Source organism: Saccostrea echinata, unplaced genomic scaffold (genome assembly GCF_033153115.1).
Source record: "Saccostrea echinata isolate AGI-Se365-2 ecotype Australia unplaced genomic scaffold, CSIRO_AGI_Sech_v1 ptg000030l, whole genome shotgun sequence".
Taxonomy (NCBI): domain Eukaryota; kingdom Metazoa; phylum Mollusca; class Bivalvia; order Ostreida; family Ostreidae; genus Saccostrea; species Saccostrea echinata.
Window position 1 is genome coordinate 29,387,128 of NW_026889779.1, and position 20,281 is coordinate 29,407,408.

The window sequence follows — 20,281 nt, forward strand, 5'->3', positions numbered from 1 at the left end:
CCAGCCAAAAAAGTTAAAAATCTCGACAATATTTAAAAATAACGTTTGTTTTAAGATGTTAATCAAAAGTATGAAGCATTTCGCTTCCAAAATAATAATAAAAAAAATATATACCTTAAAATAAAATCCTGAATTACGGTTACGGAAGTTAAATTTTTAAAGAGACAACTGTTTTTGTCTTATTCATTTTGTTTTATCGAAAATTTAATGGTCTAAAGTAGATTGCAAGATTTTGAAAATAATCGATTTTATTCATTTAGTTTAATCAGGAAAAAAATTATCCCTCGAAAGTTCCAAATATTCCCGCTATATACATGATGAAAAATGGCAAAAGACTAAGTACACAAATGTTACAGTATCTTTGTTATAGTATATGAAGATTGTTAAATTAGTCTGAAATGATATGGATGTCTGAATTTATGTTTACTGTGTATACACAGACTGCAAATCTCATTGAAACTAAATTATCGATCTTCATGTATACAAGACAAGTACAAGTACGTAATATTATGTGATATTACATAATTAGGTACATGACAAACTGTGAAGTTTTGCACGTGCGCTATACACACTCCATGATGGAATGATGAACCACAAAATCAGAATTAGTAAAATTTTACACATTAAGTTAAATAAACGAATTTCAAGAAAAATGGATGGATTTAATACACTTTCATGTTTTGAAAACTATTGAAAAGATCGCCGATTTACATCAGAACGCTGCATTACACACACACACACACACACACACACGAACGATGATACGCCTCTGTAAATAATTAATTGTGGTTTTTTTGTTCTTCTTCAGATTAGTATTGTAGAGATTGTTATAATGGTTACACAATCTGTATCGTGAATCAATTTTAATTATACTATATCTTCATAAATGGTTTCGGAAACCTTCCTTGTTTATGATTCGTTTCTTTTTTTTGGGGGGGGGGGGGGGGGGATGAAGACAGAAACGAGAACCAGAAACGTGAAAAGAAATTCAACATGTATTTACAATGTCACATCACGATCTCATAACTAGATGTTCAGACTAATTTGAATCAACCAAACTTTAACAGAAAATTATATTGTAGGACTGTGATGTGAAAACTTTAAGTCTAATTAATGCATGGTATTCTATAAAAATCGAATATACTCATTGTGTGTGTGTGGTACAATACAGTTTACTATTTTTTTCACACATACATGTATGAATAAAATAATTCTGATCTCGTAAGATTTGTGTATTTTATTATTAGTGCACCGAGCATGCCGAGTTACTGAAAATATACGTTCAGGCTACTGGAATAAAATATTTCAGTTCTTCCCATCGTATGGCCAATTAAAGGTTATCTCTTTAAAATTTGATATTACTATATAACTTTTATGTAGTTTATTAAACGAATCAAACATATATCTTATTTTTCCATTTTCATTATTTATCAAATGTTAACTTTATGCGTAATGATATAATCTATAAAAGTAAACACCATGAACATTGCAGGCATATAGTTTTTCTCGGCAGGTGTGCTCTTGGACATATACGTAAATTTCAAAATTACATAAAATCATATATTTAACTTTAAGAAAAAAAAATCATTTGTTTTACATACATCAACTTCATCCTATATAAAAGTAATTCTTAGTCTTCTAAGACGAACGGAAAATATTATTCATATATAAGTATTGTGAAGTAAGAGTTATCTCCTTTAATATGACTGCAAACTCTTGTGTAGATTTTATTAAATCAAATATTTCTTTCTTTCTTTTGTTTTTAGTTAAATGTCAACCAAAGACTTTATTAAAGTATTACATTATATAAAATAGTACGTAATAAGAGAAACAACACCGCGGGCGTGTAGATTTTCTCGGCAGGCGTGCTCTATGGTGTATGCATACTAGAATACGAATGAAAAACTCCAAATTATTCTTTTAAAATTATTTTTGTTTGGTAAAACATCAAGTAAATGGTTTATTAAAGTAATATATCTAATAAAATATAAATTTCGTCAATAAATAACACGACAGGCGTATAGATTTTCTCGGCAGGCGTATTTTCCCCTGGCAGGCGTCGGCAGGCGTATTTTAGTATGACCGCTTTAGGGTCAAAGATTAAATTTTACACAGCTATTATAAATTGTTATCATAAAAATCAATATAACAGCACTAGTGACTACTGCAACTGTTCCACATCTTAACTGTCTAGGTGAATGTCTAACATTATAATCAAGATTTTCCCTTAGATATTTTACAACAATCTGGTAACCATATTAATGCTTAGACTCAAATGCAAGATAAACAGTTTTGCAGCTATATAATGAAAGTTAATAAAACCTATTGTAAGTTCCCTGTTTTTCTCACGCCCGTCTGTCCTCCATTACAAATATTTAATAACTAGTACTGAATATCTTTCGTATTTTATTTGATGCTTGAAATTGCGATAAATTTTTGTTTAATGTTAAATTGTGATATCAAAAATTTAATGAAAGAAGGTTTGGTAATCATTAAAAGACTTACTGCTTGAAGTATCGTGATAAATGAACCATACGAGAATAACTCAATGAACGAATTGTCAAAGATCGATAACCCGCGCACTTGCCAAGAAAGTAAACTTATTAATATCAGTTAAGAAAATGGAATGTTTGACTTTAGATTTTGGTCCATTTGAGGCTGTTCACCGCTGGAGAAGAATGCCAGAATGTGATGAATTTGTTGGTGCAAGGTAATTAACACCAAGTGCTAAATTACTTTTATCAGGTGGGGCCAATCGCCGAAATGGGACATAATCACAGGAGTTCGCAATTTTATCAATAAAGTCAATAGAAACACTCGATTGACCAAGCCATGAGCTATGCGTTAGCATGGCATACAGGAATGCAACAGGAATGCCACTTTCTTCGATTTCACGTAAACATTCGTTTTACCGATAAGCCATTGCGTGACGTCACATCAAACCCGAACCTGACAGATAATTATTAAATAAAAAAAAAGATAGAGAATAAACTTTAAATTATTTCCTGTTGCTTTATATTATCACCAACTTACCAAAGTGTATCAGCAAAGTTGTTGGACAACGAATTTCTTTTTACTTACTCAATATTCCAATTTGCCCGCACATGCAACTGAAATTATCGCCCTTTGTTTTTGAACAACTTGACATGGTTTCTCGCCATAAAAAAATAATCAGGGGATATAAAGTATTATGATTTATTAAATTTATTTATAAAATAAAATATGTACAATAATTGACAACCATTTATTTTTTTTTTAATTTAAGACAATCGAATAATTATCTGTCGGGTTCGGGTTTGATGTGACGTCATGCAATGGCTTCTTGGTAAAAGGAATGTTTACGTGAAATCAAAGAAAGTGGGTATTGACAGCATCCAAGAAGGGTTAGAAAGCAAATTTTAGTAGAGAAATGTTGTTTGATACAAATGCTGACAAGTTGTATTGAATAAGCGGTGGGTAAAAGCAAATTGGTCGATTTCTCCAAAAATGCGTTGCATTCCTGTTTGCTATGCTAACGCATAGCTCATGGCTTGGTCAATCGAGTGTTTCTATTGACTTTATTGATAAAATTGCGATCTCCTGTGATATAATCAGATAAAAGCCCTTTGGGATAAAATATCCCAAATGGGATATAAGTTTACAGTGCAAAAAATGAAAATTTTTATTTTGGCTAATCATAAATGCGCATCAAGATACTTATAAAGTAATCTCAGTGAGATCCATCGAAACTAAAATTTTTGAACAGAGGTCTCTTCTGAATCTCAGACCAGTGCCACACAAAGTGCAGGTGTAGACATCGGCACAATCTCTTGATTTAGCTTAAAGCTTGATTCAGGTATATAGCTTTATTAAGCTATTCATGATAGCTTGATTTAGCTATTTTATCACACTTTTTTCTTAAATGTTATTTTCTCAGCATGCACAAAAAGTCGCACCTTGGTGCAGTGATAATATTTAACGTTGAACTCTTCTGAAAATGATGCATGTAAAAATCACTTATCAAATTGCATCTCCTTAAGAGACTTTGCACTCAAAGTTATAAAAGTTTTGGGGCTATATAAAGCAATTGATATAGTTACTGCTTCAATGGAATATGTAAAGGAGGCCAGTTATGGTCAACAAGATAATTGATTGGTAATAATTCAGTGCAATGAGAAGCAATCATAATTATCCATGCCTAAGTGCACACAATAGTTACTCAAACAATGGAAATTCATCTTTTGTTTAAAAGTATTCAAATGATGCAATGTTACAACTATCTTTGATTTCGGTTGTTGTTTTGATAGGCCATAGTACATATATGAATAGTCAAATACTTGCGACTTTTTGTCTATTTCTTACAAAAAGTTTTTTTTTAAAAATGCATATAAATAGCTTTATCAAGTTATTTTGAATAGCTTAATAAAGCTATATAGCTATTTAGCTATATAGCTAAATCAAGAGATTGTGCTGGACCTGAAGTGACTAGGGAAATCTTGCCTGGACATCGACCGCTTGTTTCGATCAATACAGGCTGAAATGAATTCCCTGCCTGCTTCAACTTTTTGCTTTGGACATCCTTTTAACTCCCTATCACTATAAAACTTTTGTTTCTTACCTTTTAAAGGATTAAATCCAACCAAAATCAAGTTGTTGATTTTTTCAAAGCACTGACATATTTGTTTAAACCTCCGACGCCAAAGAGTTCTGGCAATAGTCTGCTTCAAATACTTCATACTATGGTTCATTTCTATAGGAAATCATAGTAGAACGAAGTCGAATGTTTAAACAAACATCATCAAATTTGAATAATTACCTCATAGTTAATGTCTTTTAAATACATGAATAATTTCCTACAATTCAAGGAAATTCCTGAATTTTGTTCACTTTTGAAACCAATATTACATTTAATGCTCTACCTCATGGGCATAACATTGCTTGATAGAAAATCTCAAATTTTCTTTAGTATTTCTTTTTTGTCAATCATGTTTTGCATATTTACAGAGAAGTGAGTCTTAAAAACTTAGTGAAAATCTAAATTAAATATGATAGGCTGTTTGTATGCTAGGGTTTAGTGGGACAACCCTCATATATAATGTACTGGTACATGGTTTGTGGCATAAATACATGTCTGAATAAAGTATAGTCACTAAGTATTGTTTGCAGTACATTTTGAAGCAATGTTATCTATATACCAGGTAATTTTTGGGGAAAAAAATTGAATTTCTTTAATAATAGATAGATTTTTTTTTCTGTAACTATTTGAAAAGTTCAATTTTGTACATTTTGTACAATTTTTATTTTGGCTTTGTGGCTTGCAACATGTAAAATTACCTGTTCATACTTTTTTTGGCATACTAATGTAAACTTTTTAATTATGAAAAAAAATATTCTTTGAAATAGAATAAGTGCCTTGTATATTATTTTTTCTTTGACAGACGAAGCAAACACACAGTGGTTGCCTACAAGGATGCAATATACGTCTTTGGTGGTGATAACGGGTATTTCTAATTTCAAATTAATTAGTCATACTTTTAGTATGTTTCCAATTTTCCATGACTATTAAAATGATATTTGTTTTATATAAATTATATTGTATTTGTAAAAGGAGCTTTTAAGAATGCACATAAAGAATTTAAGCTCAAGCTCTCTAGTAAGTTGCTGATGAAATAAAATGAAACCAGCAGTATTTCACATTTAGTTTAATATAGATTATATTGTATTTGTAAAAGGAGCTGCTGATGAAATAGAATGAAACCAGCAGTATTTCACATTTAAATATATATTCACATGGTATAAAAATTAACTTTCTCTTTTGTTGCTTGAATAGTGTGCTCATGTATATTATTCTAGGAAAAACATGCTGAGTGACTTGTTGCGATTTGATGTGAAAGACAAGTCTTGGGGAAGGTAACTTTTTTTTTCAATGAAAGAATGAATATTTTAAATGGTTCTGACAATACAAAATCCCAGACTTTATTTAAATTTAAATATAAGTGGCAATGAATCATTCTGACTTCACTTGTTATATTAAAGAGCATTCACGACAGGAACTCCTCCTGCCCCTCGATACCACCATTCTGCTGTAGTGCATGAAGAAAGCATGTTTGTGTTTGGTAAGACTCAAATGTGATTTTGATCATGATTGGTTGAATTTAAAGTATGTTTGATTAGATTGAGTTAATTATAATGTGTATTTTTTGTGTTAGGTGGATACACAGGAGATATCCACTCGAATTCAAATCTAACCAATAAGAATGACCTATTCGAGTATCGCTTTGCTAAAGGACAGTGGGTGGAGTGGAAGTATGAAGGAAGGTTGGTGTGATTTGTAGATCTACACTTAATTTATCGGGGTCATAATGAAGTCAATTGTACACAGATTCATGATCATTGCTAGTACAATGTGTGAACATGTACATATATAAATGTATTAGGTGCTGTAGAAGTACAAAGCAAATGTCCCAGCTTTTTAAATGCAATTACTGTATGTCTAAACATCATTAACATTAAATTCAAATAGTCTGTGAAGTGTCATATTTGTATTTGATCATAAAGTTTTATGCAGCTATGGTACTAATATATATACTATATGCAAATCTAAATTAATTTTGAATTGGAATTATGGTAAATTTGGCTCCACCTATATGATGCACTGATAGTAAGAATTAAACAAAACACACACTGTGTAAAATGATTGTTTGAAATGGAGGATTTCAACTCTTTTATTGTCTGTGAAGAAACCTGACGTATAAATATTTGAATATTTATTTAGAAAACCTGTTGCTCGAGCAGCTCATGGTGCAGCAGTGTATGACTGGAAGCTGTGGATATTTGCGGGATACGATGGAAACACCCGACTCAATGACATGTGGACAGTCCCTCTGAACGGAGAACAAAGACAATGGCAAGAGGTACAGGGATTTGTTAAAAAGTTTAGAATAAAGGCATTTTGAAACCTTTTTTGAACATTGAAGATATATGTGGTTTATAAATAAATATTTACATTTCCAAATATTTTTCCTTAAGATTCTTTGCAAATTAGAAGGCTGTTCATTTTCTCATGAACTACCATGGATGAGAATGAATATATCCATTGTTACGTCATAATACCGTACTTGATGTCAAAACTATAGTGCAAACTGTTTTGCTTTAAAAATGACATTTGAATGACATAATTTGTGGAAACTTATCAGAAAAATAATGTAAATATAAGAAATGAATTTAATTTTTGAATATTCATGAGATACATGAACTACAACGCTTCACGCTGGCATATTTATCATGAAGCTAACGTGCTTCATGAAATATGCCGGCGTGAAGCGTCATAGTTCATGTCCTCATGAATCTTCAAAAATAAAATTCATTTCTTAAATAATTTGATTCTGGTTATAACGCAGTTTATAAAGCATAAACTGCCCCAACCCACTTTATACCGTATAAGTTGGGTAGCTATTAAATTCATTACTTAAATAAATAAAATTTGCATTTGTATCTTAATTACATGTTATCGATAAATTATCATTATCTTGGTTAACATTCCTTTCAATAATAATTTCATAACTGTGTGATATTTAAATAATCATGTACATCTACATGTAATTACATGTATACTGCTATTGGTTACCTGTGCTTGAAACACACTTAGGTTGAACAAAGAGGAAACATTCCTCCCACCTGCTGTAACTTTGCCTTGGCAGTGGCCAGGGATTCAATGTTCGTATTTTCTGGACAAAGTGGAGCCAAAATAACAAATCATCTCTTCCAATTTAATTTTAAAGAAAATGAGTAAGTTTTATCATTTATATTGATTTCTTTAATAGTTTAATAATTATGTAATGTCCATATCTCAGAGATTGTAATTTATTGAAGAAAAGAACATTCTTTATAAAAATTTATTTAGAGATGTCTAAAATTTTACAAGGAAAGTTGAGCAGTTTGCTAATGTTTTGTCAGATGGACAAAAATTTCTACAGAACACATTCTGCGAGGTGCCCTGCCCCCTCCTGAGAAGAGGTATGGACACACTATGGTGGCTTTTGACAGACATCTGTATGTGTTTGGGGGAGCTACTGGACAAACATTACCTAATGAACTGCACAGGTTTGATGATAAAATAGTTTACTTTTAGAACAACATTGACTGATGTGAATGACTTAAAACTCAACATTTTCAAACAACTTTGGTGTTGCATTTCTTGCACTGATAAATGCCAGAATTGTTGTATAACAGTTACTATTAGAATAGCATCTATTTGTGTGAAGGAACACACTTTTATTCCAAAGCTTTCAAATATATTCATTTTCATGTATACACTATGTAAGTGCTGAAAGAATCATGCTTGTTAAAAATAGTACAAATTTCCTATTTTCGGAAGGTAATCACATTACATTTAAGGCTTTTAGCAAGAGAATGGTAAATTTTGAAAGCAGTAAAGTGAGGAAACAGATTTGGTCGTAACATATATGGTTTTTTGTGCATTTATAGTTTTAACCAACATACTTTACTTATACATTTACTATACTTGTAGCTTTTACATGAATGTGACAACCTGTGACTTTTATTTCCTGTTTTCTGTTCTAGCTTTGATCTGGATTCACAGACCTGGTCCATCACAGAACCTGCACCTAACAGCCAGGTATTACAGAGGACTGAATCACTACAGACTATATAAACATGTAGTGACCTGTTGTATCTTTGATGATTATCTTGGTTAAGATTTTCTTATTCAGAAGATAGATTACACATACACTGTATGTTATTGAAAGAGAGATCTGGATTATTGTTGTTATCCCTATCTGTATGTCCATCCATCCATCCATCCAAGTCTGTAAATATGTTGTACATGTATCTCTTTCTTTTCATTAAAACTTCTACATTTTATAGTTATCAATAACAAAAAAATCTTTTTCATGTACAATACAATGTAATAGATACACATAAAGGGTTATGTTGGGACTTGGAAATTGTCTGTTTATTATTTTAACAAATAATCTGTATGAAATATGAATGTTAAATGATAGAGGACTCTGACTCTACACTTCTAACCAATGGTTAACTATCAGTATCTGTGTTTATGAATTGCTTTAAGATACCTGCTGGAAGACTTTTCCACGCTGCTGCTGTTGTGGATGATGCTATGTATGTATTTGGTGGAACAGTGGATAATATAGTCAGAAGTGGAGAGATGTATAGATTTCAGGTGATTACAATGCTTTACATAAATGCTATAAAATTGAGTTACATGTCTTTTGAATATCTTCATTTTATTCAAATATGCAAATTGAAATTTCATATTCAAATTCTATCATTAAATGCATGTTTAAATTGATTAATGTTTAAGTTTAATTTCAGTTTTCAAGATATCCTAAGTGTACTCTTCATGAGGATTTTGGGAAGCTTTTAGAAAGTCAGCAGTTTTGTGACCTACACTTTATTGTCGGCAAGGTAAACTAATAATCTCAAAGCATTGATATTTTATTTCTAGAATTGTAAAATTGAGTGAAAATAATGTATTTGGAAATATTTAAACCTACATCTACATCCCATAAAGTGTCCTGAAATGTAGCATTTGAAAATACACCTTAAGAGTTGCATACTGTGTATTGTATTCTGGTAAACATACATGTAAATAAATAACTTTGAAATGTTCTCAATCATTCAGGATGGGACGCGGGAATGTATATCTGCACACATCGCGTTAGTGGCTGCTAGGTCATCGTGGTTAGCAGAGAAGATACGTACCGCTAAAGAACAGCGATACCTGGATGAGGCGACAAGCTCCGACCCTATACAGGTGATTCTGCCCGAGGCAAACCCTACAGCGCTGAAACTGGTCCTCTCCTACATATACACAGATAAAATTCTACCTACTAAAGAAGGTAAGTTTGACTTCTGGGGAAGAAGAACCTTGAGCTAAAAAAAAATTATCTTTAATTTTTTTCATATTTTGTATTTTATACAAATTTGAAGACATCTTGAACAAGAAAAGAAGTTTTCAAAAAATTCCATCATTCAATTTTTGAAAATTTATTGACTGTAGAAATATTGAAATGCAAAGCTTACCTCATTTTTGCACAGGATATTGTTAAGCAAGACATAAGCATGCTAAAAAGACAGACTTCATGTTAACATTTATCTCAAGTATGAGGAAAACCAACTGTGATACCACTCGCAAACTAGATAAGCAAAATTAGATAAAAATGCATAAAATTTCTGCTACTAACTATGCAAAAATAATTTTTGGGTTCCTTGTTTCACAAATTACCTCACCGTGCACTGATAATGACGTGTTTAATGGAAAAAATACTACCCATGTAATCACATAGTATGATCCTGTTGTACTAACAGATCGTGTATGATGTCACTAACTTGTTGGATGTGCAGTGTAGGGAAACAGAGGACTGGAACAATCTATTTTATAATTAGGTCACCTGAGTCACTCAGGTGACCTATTGCTATCCGTTCTCGTCCGTCGGCGTGCGTCGTGCATTAACATTTGAACATTTTTAGCTTCTTCTCTGAAACCGCTTAACCAATTTCAACCAAATTTGACATATAGCATCTATGGGTGAAGGGGAACAAAAATTATGAATTTCATGGTCCCTGCCCCCCTGGGGCCTGAGGGGTGGGGCTAAAACCACCAAAAATAATGCAATCTTTAAAAATCTTCTTCTTTACTCCTGGACATCAAGCAGTCAAACTGTTGGCATCATTGTAATAAGCATTGAGCCCTCTACCAAAATTGTGAAATTCATGGCCCCAGGGTCAGGGGTTCTGGCCCCAGGGTGGGGCTATATAGATCATATAGAGAAAGTGCATTATTTCTTTGAAAATCTTCTTCTCTGCTCCTGGGTATTAAATAAGGTAGTTAAGTACATAGTTATAAAGAGCAAGAGTGCCTCTTCCAAAATTGTGAAATTCATGGCCCCAGGGTCAGGGGTTCTGGTGTAAGGGCGGGGCTCTATAGATTATATAGTGAAAATGCATTTATTCTTTGAAAATCTTCTTCTCTGCTCCTGGGTATTAAATAAAGTAACTAAGTACATAGTTATGATGAGGAAGAGTGCCTCTTCCAAAATTGTGAAATTCATGGCCCCAGGGTCAGGGGTTCTGGCCCCAGGGCGGGGCTATATAGATCATGTAGTGAAAGTGCATTATTTCTTTGAAAATCTTCTTCTCTGCTCCTGGGTATTAAATAAGGTAACTAAGTACATTGTTATGATGAGCAAGAGTGCCTCTTCCAAAATTGTGAAATTCATGGCCCCAGGGTCAGGGGTTCTGGTGTTAGGGCAGGGCTCTATAGATTATATGGTGAAAAAGCATTAATTCTTTGAAAATCTTCTTCTCTGCCCCTGGGTATTAAGTAAAGTAACTAAGTACATAGTTATGATGAGGAAGAGTGCCTCTTCCAAAATTGTGAATGTCATGGCCCCAGGGTCAGGGGTTCTGGTGTTAGGGCGGGGCTCTATCAACTATCTAGTGAAAATGCATTAATTCTTTGAAAATCTTCTCTGCTCCTGGGTATTAAATTAAGTAACTAAGTACATAGTTATGATGAGTAAGAGAGCCTCTTCCCACATTGTGAATTTCATGGCCCCAGGGTCAGGGGTTCTGGTGTTAGGGTGGGGCTCTATCGACTATATAGTGAAAATGCATTAATTCTTTGAAAATCTTCTCCTCTGCTCCTGGGCATTAAGGTGATAAACTAAGTACATAGTTATGATGAGGAGGTGGGCCCCTTCCAGAATTGTGAAAGCCATGGCCCCTGTGTCAGGGGTTCTGGTGTTAGGGCAGGGCTCTATTGATTATATAGTGAAAATGCATTAATTCTTTGAAAATCTTCTTCTCTGCTCCTGGGTATTATTTAAACAAACTAAGTGCATGGTTATGATGCATAAGGATGCCTTTTCAAAATTGTGAAATTCATGGCCCCAGGGTCAGGGGTTCTGGTGTTAGGGTGGGGCTCTATTGATTATATAGTGAAAATGCATTGATTCTTTGAAAATCTTCTTCTCTGCTACTGGAGATTATTTAAACAAACTAAGTGCATGGTTATGATGCATAAGGATGCCTTTTTAAAAATTGTGAATTTCATGGCCCCAGGGTCAGGGGTTCCGGTGTAAGGGCGGGGCTCTATTGATGTATAGTGAAAATGCATTGATTCTATGAAAATCTTCTTCTTTGCTACTGGAGATTATTTAAACAAACTAAGTGCATGATTATGATAGGCAAGGATGCCTCTTCCAAAATTTTTAAATACATGGCCTCAGTTTTTGGGGTTCTTGAGGAGGGGGGAGGGGGGCTCTATTGATTATATAGTGAAAATGCATTAATTCTATTAATTAGTCATTAACTAATCCTGTATGCTCCCTAGTGTTGAGCTGATAAATAAATTGCTTAGCTATGATGAAGATGGGAGCTTCGAACAGAATTTAAATCTTGTGGTCCTAGGGTCAGGGGTTCTGGCATAACGAGGAAGGGGGGGGGGGGGGCTTTTGATAATATAGTGGAAAAGTGTTAATTCTTTGAAGTCCATAGTTATGATGATGAGGGTAACTCTTCCAAATTTGTAAATTTCTTGACCTTTGGTCTTGGGTTCTGGTGTTAGGGTAAGGCTTTGTTGAATCTGTAGTGAAAATGCATTGTACCTGTGAAATTCTTCTCTGCTTCTGGGCATATCGAAAGCAAACTGAGTAAAAGTTTAAATGATATAAGTAAGCGTATTTCTACCAGATTTTTGAACATCTGGACCATTCGTCTAAGCATTCTGGTCCTGGGCAGGGCTCTATTAATTTGTATTCTACTGAGAGAAGTTATTCCCCTTTCCCATTCATCTTTGATGATTAATCACTGTAAATAATGTTTTTGAAAGGTTAATAGAATAAGATAATTATGCAAGAATGTTTATTGTATAATTCAAAAAGTACTCTCTTAGTTTTAATAATCAGGTAGACCTGTAAGTAATAGATAAATAAAAACGAGACAAAAATAACTTATCTTATTAAAAGTTCTTCAAAGACCATAAGAGAGGTCAATGCTAGAGGTCTTAATATGGGTTTAAAAATAGTACAAAAGCACTAGTAGTTTGTTATTACTCTGCATGGTGATAATATTAAGTGGGGGACAGATTAGAACATAATTTATGAGTTGATACTGAATACTAGACTAATTATTTTGTTGATCCTGATCTTCCTACTTCTCTTGCTTTAGGGCAACAAAGCTTCATCCCTCAGTGTATTTAACTTCTAAATTGTTGTATTATACTCAGGTGACCGTTAAGGACCTTGGGCCTCTTGTTTGTTAATGGTGACATGAACATTAAAACTTTTTAATATTTTTATATAAAATGTTGAAGTAAAACAAATTGTTATAAAAAATTTACACAAACATTATCAGAAACAATGACAAGGTTAAACTGAGTTATGTGACCATGTGTCCTTCTTCCCCTAATTCAAGAGTAATTTTTAGACTTAGTTGCATAAATTGATTACTTTTCAGAGGCACTGAATAATTGAACAAGTATTTATATGTATAGTGTAAATACGCATTTAATTTTTTTTTACCTTTTTGGGTTGTTGAAGAAAAAAGTCATGAATTCATTTAAATGAAACAGTGGCATATCAGAACTGACATTAATTACATGTTTACTGAAATATTGATGCAATGCATGTTCTTTATTTTCAGGCCAAGATTTTAATAGTAATGAAGTGATACTTCTTATGATGGATGTGTATAGACTGGCACTTCAGGTAATAGATAACAGGAATTATTAGAAGTTTCTCTTCATTAGATAATTTTTTCATTCAGTTTGTAATGTTTTAGTAACCACCATAGATAATAATTACTTTTGACTCAGTCTCCTTTTTGGGTGACCTAATTTTTGAAGATGTCTTTTTAAACATGTGATCTGCAGGTGATTTATTCTAAGAGTTATAAACTTCATAATATGTGGATGACCATCTTGTCCTATAGACAGAAGTACCTAGAATGTTTTTAACCTACATAAACTGTAACCCAATATTTATTTCAGTTCCACATGTCCCGGTTGGAGCAGTTGTGTGTACAGTACCTTGAGACCTGTATTGGTCTGAAGAATGTCCTTGTAGCCTTACAGAATGCGTCCAAGATGAATCTCGACTTCCTTAAAGTAAGGATTAATCTTTACAGGGAAATATTTCAGTCAAAAAAAAATCTGGTTGTCATGCATGTAAATAATCTACATGTACTCATTAAATATCCCCAGTAAACTGAGAGAGAACTGAGGATTCATGATATTTTATTGTCCCCCACTTTCATGAAAGGAAAGAGGGATTAAATCTCATTCATCTGTCTCTCAGTCTGTCCATATGTCACAAAAAACTTTCACATTGGTCATAACTTAAATGTGAAAAGATTAGGCTTTCATATTTCACATGTGCATTACCTGCGACAAGACCTTTCCAAATGTACTATGTTTTTGACTTCATGGGCTTCACCGAAAAGTTTAATTTTCTTATCAAAAAGTATAACTTTGGCTGTAACTTTAGCACCAGCAGAGACAGGACTTTCACATTTTTTCACATGTTCATTACTTATGATCCCATAATGTATAATGCGCAGCATTAAAGGGCTTCCCTAAGATTTAATATGGATTAAAAACATAATATTGTATTGTGAGGCTGGTTTTGATTTTAATTTGTATGTTATGTTCTTAAGTATGCCAATTTATATAGAGAATTCCCTCATTTATAATTTTTTGATGTGTTTCACATAAATTTGCTTCTGTGCATCAGTTCTACCATAAAGCCCTTCTGGATTTATGGGACTTAATCACATGACCAACCCGTATTTACATCCTGATAAAAGTTTTAAAATGATACCTTTAAAATATTTCTTAATTAATCACCTGTGCCAGACTCTTTTATACACACATATTATATTCTATCTCTAACTGTGGGTATAAAACAGTACATATAAAAAGTATATTTTTTTGTAAGCACTTTGAACAGGCTGAATTTCAATTAAGGGTACGTAAGCAATGTATTTTTAAACTATTCAGACATATAAGATTTAAAGATACAATTACCACACATGAATTTTGCAATAGCCCTCTAACATTTTACATGTAGTTTGAAATAAGGTGTAAAATTCATGACACTTTCCCTATTATAACAGCTCCAATAAGCAGTGACTTGACATCTTTTCCATTATGACGTCATATTTTGGTAGTTCAGTGAAGTGAAGGCACAAAGTGAACTTTTATATTCTATGAGTAGTCTTAACCTACCTGTGTGATACCGGTATTTTACCTCATCACCTTGACCTTGAAACTTTGCTCTTGGTCGTAACTTTTATTAATTCAAAAATTTAAATCTTTTTTTGGGACAGATGAAACAAAACACACAGACAAAGCAGTTACAATTTACCATAAATAATTATGTCCCAACTAAGACACCAAAAGCAGGGGACCATAATTCTTGCTCATTACAATATGGTTAGTTTTGAAAGTGCCATTTTTATTTCAGGAATATTGTCTGAAGTTTATTGTGAAGGAGAGTAATTGTAGTCAGATAGTAAACAGTAGAGAGTTTGAGAGCTTAGATAAGCAGCTTATGGTAGAAATCATCCGAAGGAAGCTGACCCAGCAACAACACGTTAGACTGCCTGCTGAATCACATAACGAAGCAATCATTACAAATAGTAAGTCTGAGAAACATGTTATTGTTACAGAATATTTATAAATGAAGTTACTGATTATTTAGATTTGGGGAATAGAATGTCACATTTCATTTTTAAAGTGATTTTTTTTTGTATTACTTGTCCTTATTCTAAGCAACAACAAATAAGATGTCACAGAGGTATACACTCCAACAGTATATTACTGAAGTAAACACTCCTATGATAAACATGTACCTGTGCTTTTTAAAAATTCATTCCCTTGCAATGATTTAAGCCCCAGTCACACACTGCCGATTCAAGCAAAGAACATCCACGACCGTGTGTCATCTAATAAATCAGGTAAGTTCACGGAAAAAAATGGGCATGGCAAACTATTCTTACAGTGATGCTACAATCATTCTAGGCACAGTTACGGTTTGACAGAATCATGTAAATAAATATGTTTTATCACATTTCACACTTATATGGTATCATGATGTTCTTAATGGAAAAAGTACAATCACTCACAGTTCATCCAAGATTCAGGGCGATTGCACTACGGACTATGACGATCTTACTATGTTTATTTACAACTTTACTACGTTTGATCATGAATTGGAGAAGGCAAAGAAATCAGTTAACCGATCCCTGCTCTCTCCTGCTGAGTTTATACATGATTTACTAAGTTGATGGCATAAGCAGACATGCCAATGCAACACAGTGGTGGATCCAAGATTCTTGAAAGGGGTGGTGGGGGGTGGGGCAACCAGTTGGGGGCCTTGGGTGGGGAAGCCCTGGTCTTAGGAGTCTTACAGTTTTTCGACTTATTTTAGCTACTTTATGCATAATTGACGTAATATACCACAATAAAAATTGATTTATTAATCTTGCATATATTTTTGGTCACAAAGGGGGGGCTTGCTCCCCCTCTAAATCCACCAGTGCAGTGAAAAGGTCTCATCAAACCCCATCATCCCGGGTCCAAGGAGAGTCAAAGCAAAATGAATTTCAATGAAAATTACAGGTTTGAAGACATGGTAAATAATATTTAGGTCTTATTCTTTTTTTTCCATTTCTGTTCGTCATCATCATCAGATTTAAGTACTCAATCTATTACGTCTTCAACTCTGCTTTGCAATGAAGTAACTTCAAAAAACAAAAAAAAGTTTTATCGCTGATTAGCAAAGAACAAGAAAGTGACATGGTGGATTGGTTAAAGTTTCACATTTTCCTTTATCTAAAAGGTTTAAGGATACACCAAAGGCTTTTTTCAAGATTTTCAACAATTTTGAGATTTTTGGCTAAGAAAAAGAAGTTAATCACTGCTTTATAATGCATGTAAAATTCTTGGTAATTATGAAATGGTTTTCTAATTATTTAACAATAATGAAACATAAACACTACCACTTGTGAATGTCCGTTATTGAAGCTTCTGATTTGATCTGTGACTGCCTGCTCATGAACAACGCAATAAATCACTATGACCACTTGGGGAATTCTTCACTAGCCACACAGAGGTTATCAGTAATTAAACTACAGGGACTCTAAATTTAGAGAAAGAGATCTAACAGATCACTGATGACCATAAAATAGGAGGTGGAGCTTAGCTCTTGCCATTTTGCGGGGAAATCTTTCTGATTCAGAATTGAACCTATTTTACTTAGTTAAAAGCATCTAAATACAGAAAAGAACCTCCTATTCTTGTGAATATGCATAGGAAATGTGGCTAAGTGACAGGTACCCAAAGCTGAATCTCCAAGGTGTCATATATTCCTAGCTTTGGCAGATTTTGTTGTGTAATGGGTTTTTGCCCTCTACTGTAAAGTAAGATCAGACAGTTTGTGGTATTATTTCAAAGGATTCAGCTCTCTTATTTATCGACCAATTTCTCTGATAATTGGATGGGTTGCTTCTCAAATGTGTGTTCACAAAACCGTATCTCAGATTTTTTATATCAAGCTTAGTTTTGGAATTATTGAGGGAAATGTTAAATTAGGCTAATAAATTGGTAACATTGAAGGACAAATGGCTGTAACTTTTGAATAAGAAGATTTATCGACAATCTGAGATACGGTTTTTTAGTTCAATCTTTAATCTACCTTGAGGTAAAATGACCACTTTGAGGGGTTAAATACAAAAAAGTTGATTTATAAAATATTTATGCACTAAAATTTACATTAATATTTAAATAATTTTTAAATAAGTTATTAATTAAAGTTTAAATTAGGATAATTAAATAGTAAATTTAACAAGCTTTCAAATGATATATACTTTTATTATGTTATCTTTGATAATGAAAGAATTACATGCAAATTAATTTCTGGCATTTGGAAACCTTTGGTGTATCCTTAAGGGATAACAAAGAAACTGTGAAAAAGACCTTTATGGAGCAATAACTTAAAACCACGTCCACTGAAGTTCATCTACGTCTATCCACAAAGGTGTTGTTACGAAAAATCACGATTCAATAACAAATATACTATGGTAGAACCACTAGTTTTATCAATGTTGTCGATGTCAAGACCACTCAGGTTTGTTTCGAGCAGCATCAAAACAATAGTGAAGGTTGTCGAATTTAATAAGCTTATGCCAATCAGTCAGGGTAAGCCTATGATTCATCAGGTTTCAACATGATTGTTTCTACGTTCTCCGACGATAAAGTATGTTAGGCGAAATTGTGAGTAGTAGCGAAGCCAGATCGGGACAGTGTGACTGGGGCTTTACAGGTTATAGTATGTCCACATGCATTATTCATTTGCTGTATGTGTATGTTCAGATAACTCATTGGAACACGACCTTAATGCCTTCCTGAAGAGAGATGGAGCAGAATTCTGTGACATCACCCTAATGCTGGATGACACACCCATCCCTGCCCACAAAGCAATTTTAGCAGCCAGGTGTAATTACTTTGAAGCAATGTTTAGATGGAATGACCCAGAAAATCACACTGTCAGGGTAAGTCCAGGAAACTTCGCTACATGGTATTGGTACTTGTATTTACTGAAGTAGATACTATAGAGGGTACTTTTTCCCTCATGGTCACAATTTTCTCTATTTATATGGTCACAATTTTTCCAGAGCATTCTCAAATGCATTAAAGAATACTTTATGACAATCCTATAAATCTGTATAATTTTCTACCCTTTGGTTGAACCGATATTGTGATTCCACAGAATTATGACCCCCTGGAAAAAAATATGTTTACAGTATGTAAAAACAAATTTTTCACGAGAAAAAAATAATAGCACTATATATGAAAATAAGAATTTCTTTGTTGACAACAGATTGCTATTGGAGAAATGGTTCCATCTCGACAAGCATTTGACAGTCTCCTGCAGTATATATACTATGGTGATGTCACCATGCCTCCGGAAGACTCACTGTACCTCTTCCCTGCTCCTTATTTCTACGGATTCACAAACAACAGATTGCAAGCCTACTGTAAACACAACCTAGAGAAAAATGTCTCTGTTCAAAATGTTGTGCAGGTAAATAAAAATGTATATTAGATATGCAGGCTTTTCCTAATTTAATAGAAACAGTGTTTCACATTGGTGGATAACAGATATTACTTATTAGCTCACCAGAGCTGAAGGCTCAAGTGAGCTTTCTGATTGAAGAGTGTCCAGCATCAGTCTATTATGTGTCGAACCACTCAGCCAGTTTCAACCAAACTTACCGCAAAGCATCCTTGGGTGAAGGGGTTTTTAGTGTCTTCACAGGAAGTGACACACCCTCTTTCAAGGGAAGATAATTAAGAATTCCTGAAATTTGTGGTATCTATAAAAAATATTTTTCTTCTTCTCAAGAACCACTGGGCCAGAAAAGATGAAACTTGTGTGAGAGCTTCATTACATAATTTAGATTCAAATTTGTTCATATCTTGACCCCTTGGGATAGGGCAGGGCCATAACAGGGGATCAAAGTTTTACATAGGCATATATAGGAAAAATCTTTAAAATTCTTCCTCTCAAGAACAGCAAAACCATTATTAGTCATATTAATATAGAAGCATCCACAGGTAGTGTCGATTCAAGGTTGTTCAAATCATGAGCCCTGGGGGTAGAGTGAGGCCACATTAGGGGATCAGCATTTTACAATGGAATTTATAGGAAATATCTTGAAAAATCTTCTTCTCAAGAACAGAAAATCCATTGTTAGTCATATTAATACTGAAGCATCCTTAGGTAGTGTAGATTGAATTTTGTTCAAATCATGATCCAGAGTGGGGCCACAACAGGGATCAAAGTTGTACATGGGAATTTATAAGAACAATCTTTAAAAAACCCTCTTCTCGAGAACAGCATAGCCATGATTAGTCATATTAATAAAGAAGCATCCTCAGGTAGTGGCAATTCAAGATTGTTGAAATCCTGATCCCTGGGCCCAGGTAGGGTAGGGCCACAGCAGGGGATCAAAGTTATTCATAGGAATATATATAAACATCTTTAATAATTTTCTTCTCATGAACAACAAAGGCATGATCAGTCATATTATGGAATCATCCTCAGGTAGTGTAGATTGAAGTTTTTTTCAAATCATGACCCTGGGTATAGGGCTGGACAGATATGGAGGATCAAAGTTTAACATAGGAATATATAGGAGAAGTCTTTAAAAATCTTTTCCCCAGGAACATCAAACATGATCATTCATATTTATATGG

General features: G+C 33.5%; 1 protein-coding gene across 1 annotated transcript in view; it reads left to right on the forward strand.

The window, feature by feature from the left end:
* The first annotated feature begins 2,595 nt into the window (after positions 1 to 2,595).
* LOC133197011 (uncharacterized) overlaps positions 2,596 to 20,281 on the forward strand; it is a 73,793-nt gene continuing 56,107 nt past the window's right edge. The window contains exons 1-17 of the mRNA XM_061332851.1: positions 2,596 to 2,710; positions 5,418 to 5,480; positions 5,833 to 5,889; positions 6,016 to 6,095; positions 6,189 to 6,297; positions 6,755 to 6,893; positions 7,628 to 7,767; positions 7,936 to 8,082; positions 8,563 to 8,617; positions 9,071 to 9,181; positions 9,334 to 9,426; positions 9,644 to 9,860; positions 13,666 to 13,730; positions 14,012 to 14,128; positions 15,486 to 15,660; positions 18,395 to 18,573; positions 18,903 to 19,106. Of these exons, the coding sequence (XP_061188835.1) occupies positions 2,622 to 2,710; positions 5,418 to 5,480; positions 5,833 to 5,889; positions 6,016 to 6,095; positions 6,189 to 6,297; positions 6,755 to 6,893; positions 7,628 to 7,767; positions 7,936 to 8,082; positions 8,563 to 8,617; positions 9,071 to 9,181; positions 9,334 to 9,426; positions 9,644 to 9,860; positions 13,666 to 13,730; positions 14,012 to 14,128; positions 15,486 to 15,660; positions 18,395 to 18,573; positions 18,903 to 19,106 (2,040 nt within the window). The 5' untranslated portion in view covers positions 2,596 to 2,621. The remainder of the gene's footprint in view (positions 2,711 to 5,417; positions 5,481 to 5,832; positions 5,890 to 6,015; positions 6,096 to 6,188; positions 6,298 to 6,754; positions 6,894 to 7,627; positions 7,768 to 7,935; positions 8,083 to 8,562; positions 8,618 to 9,070; positions 9,182 to 9,333; positions 9,427 to 9,643; positions 9,861 to 13,665; positions 13,731 to 14,011; positions 14,129 to 15,485; positions 15,661 to 18,394; positions 18,574 to 18,902; positions 19,107 to 20,281) is intronic.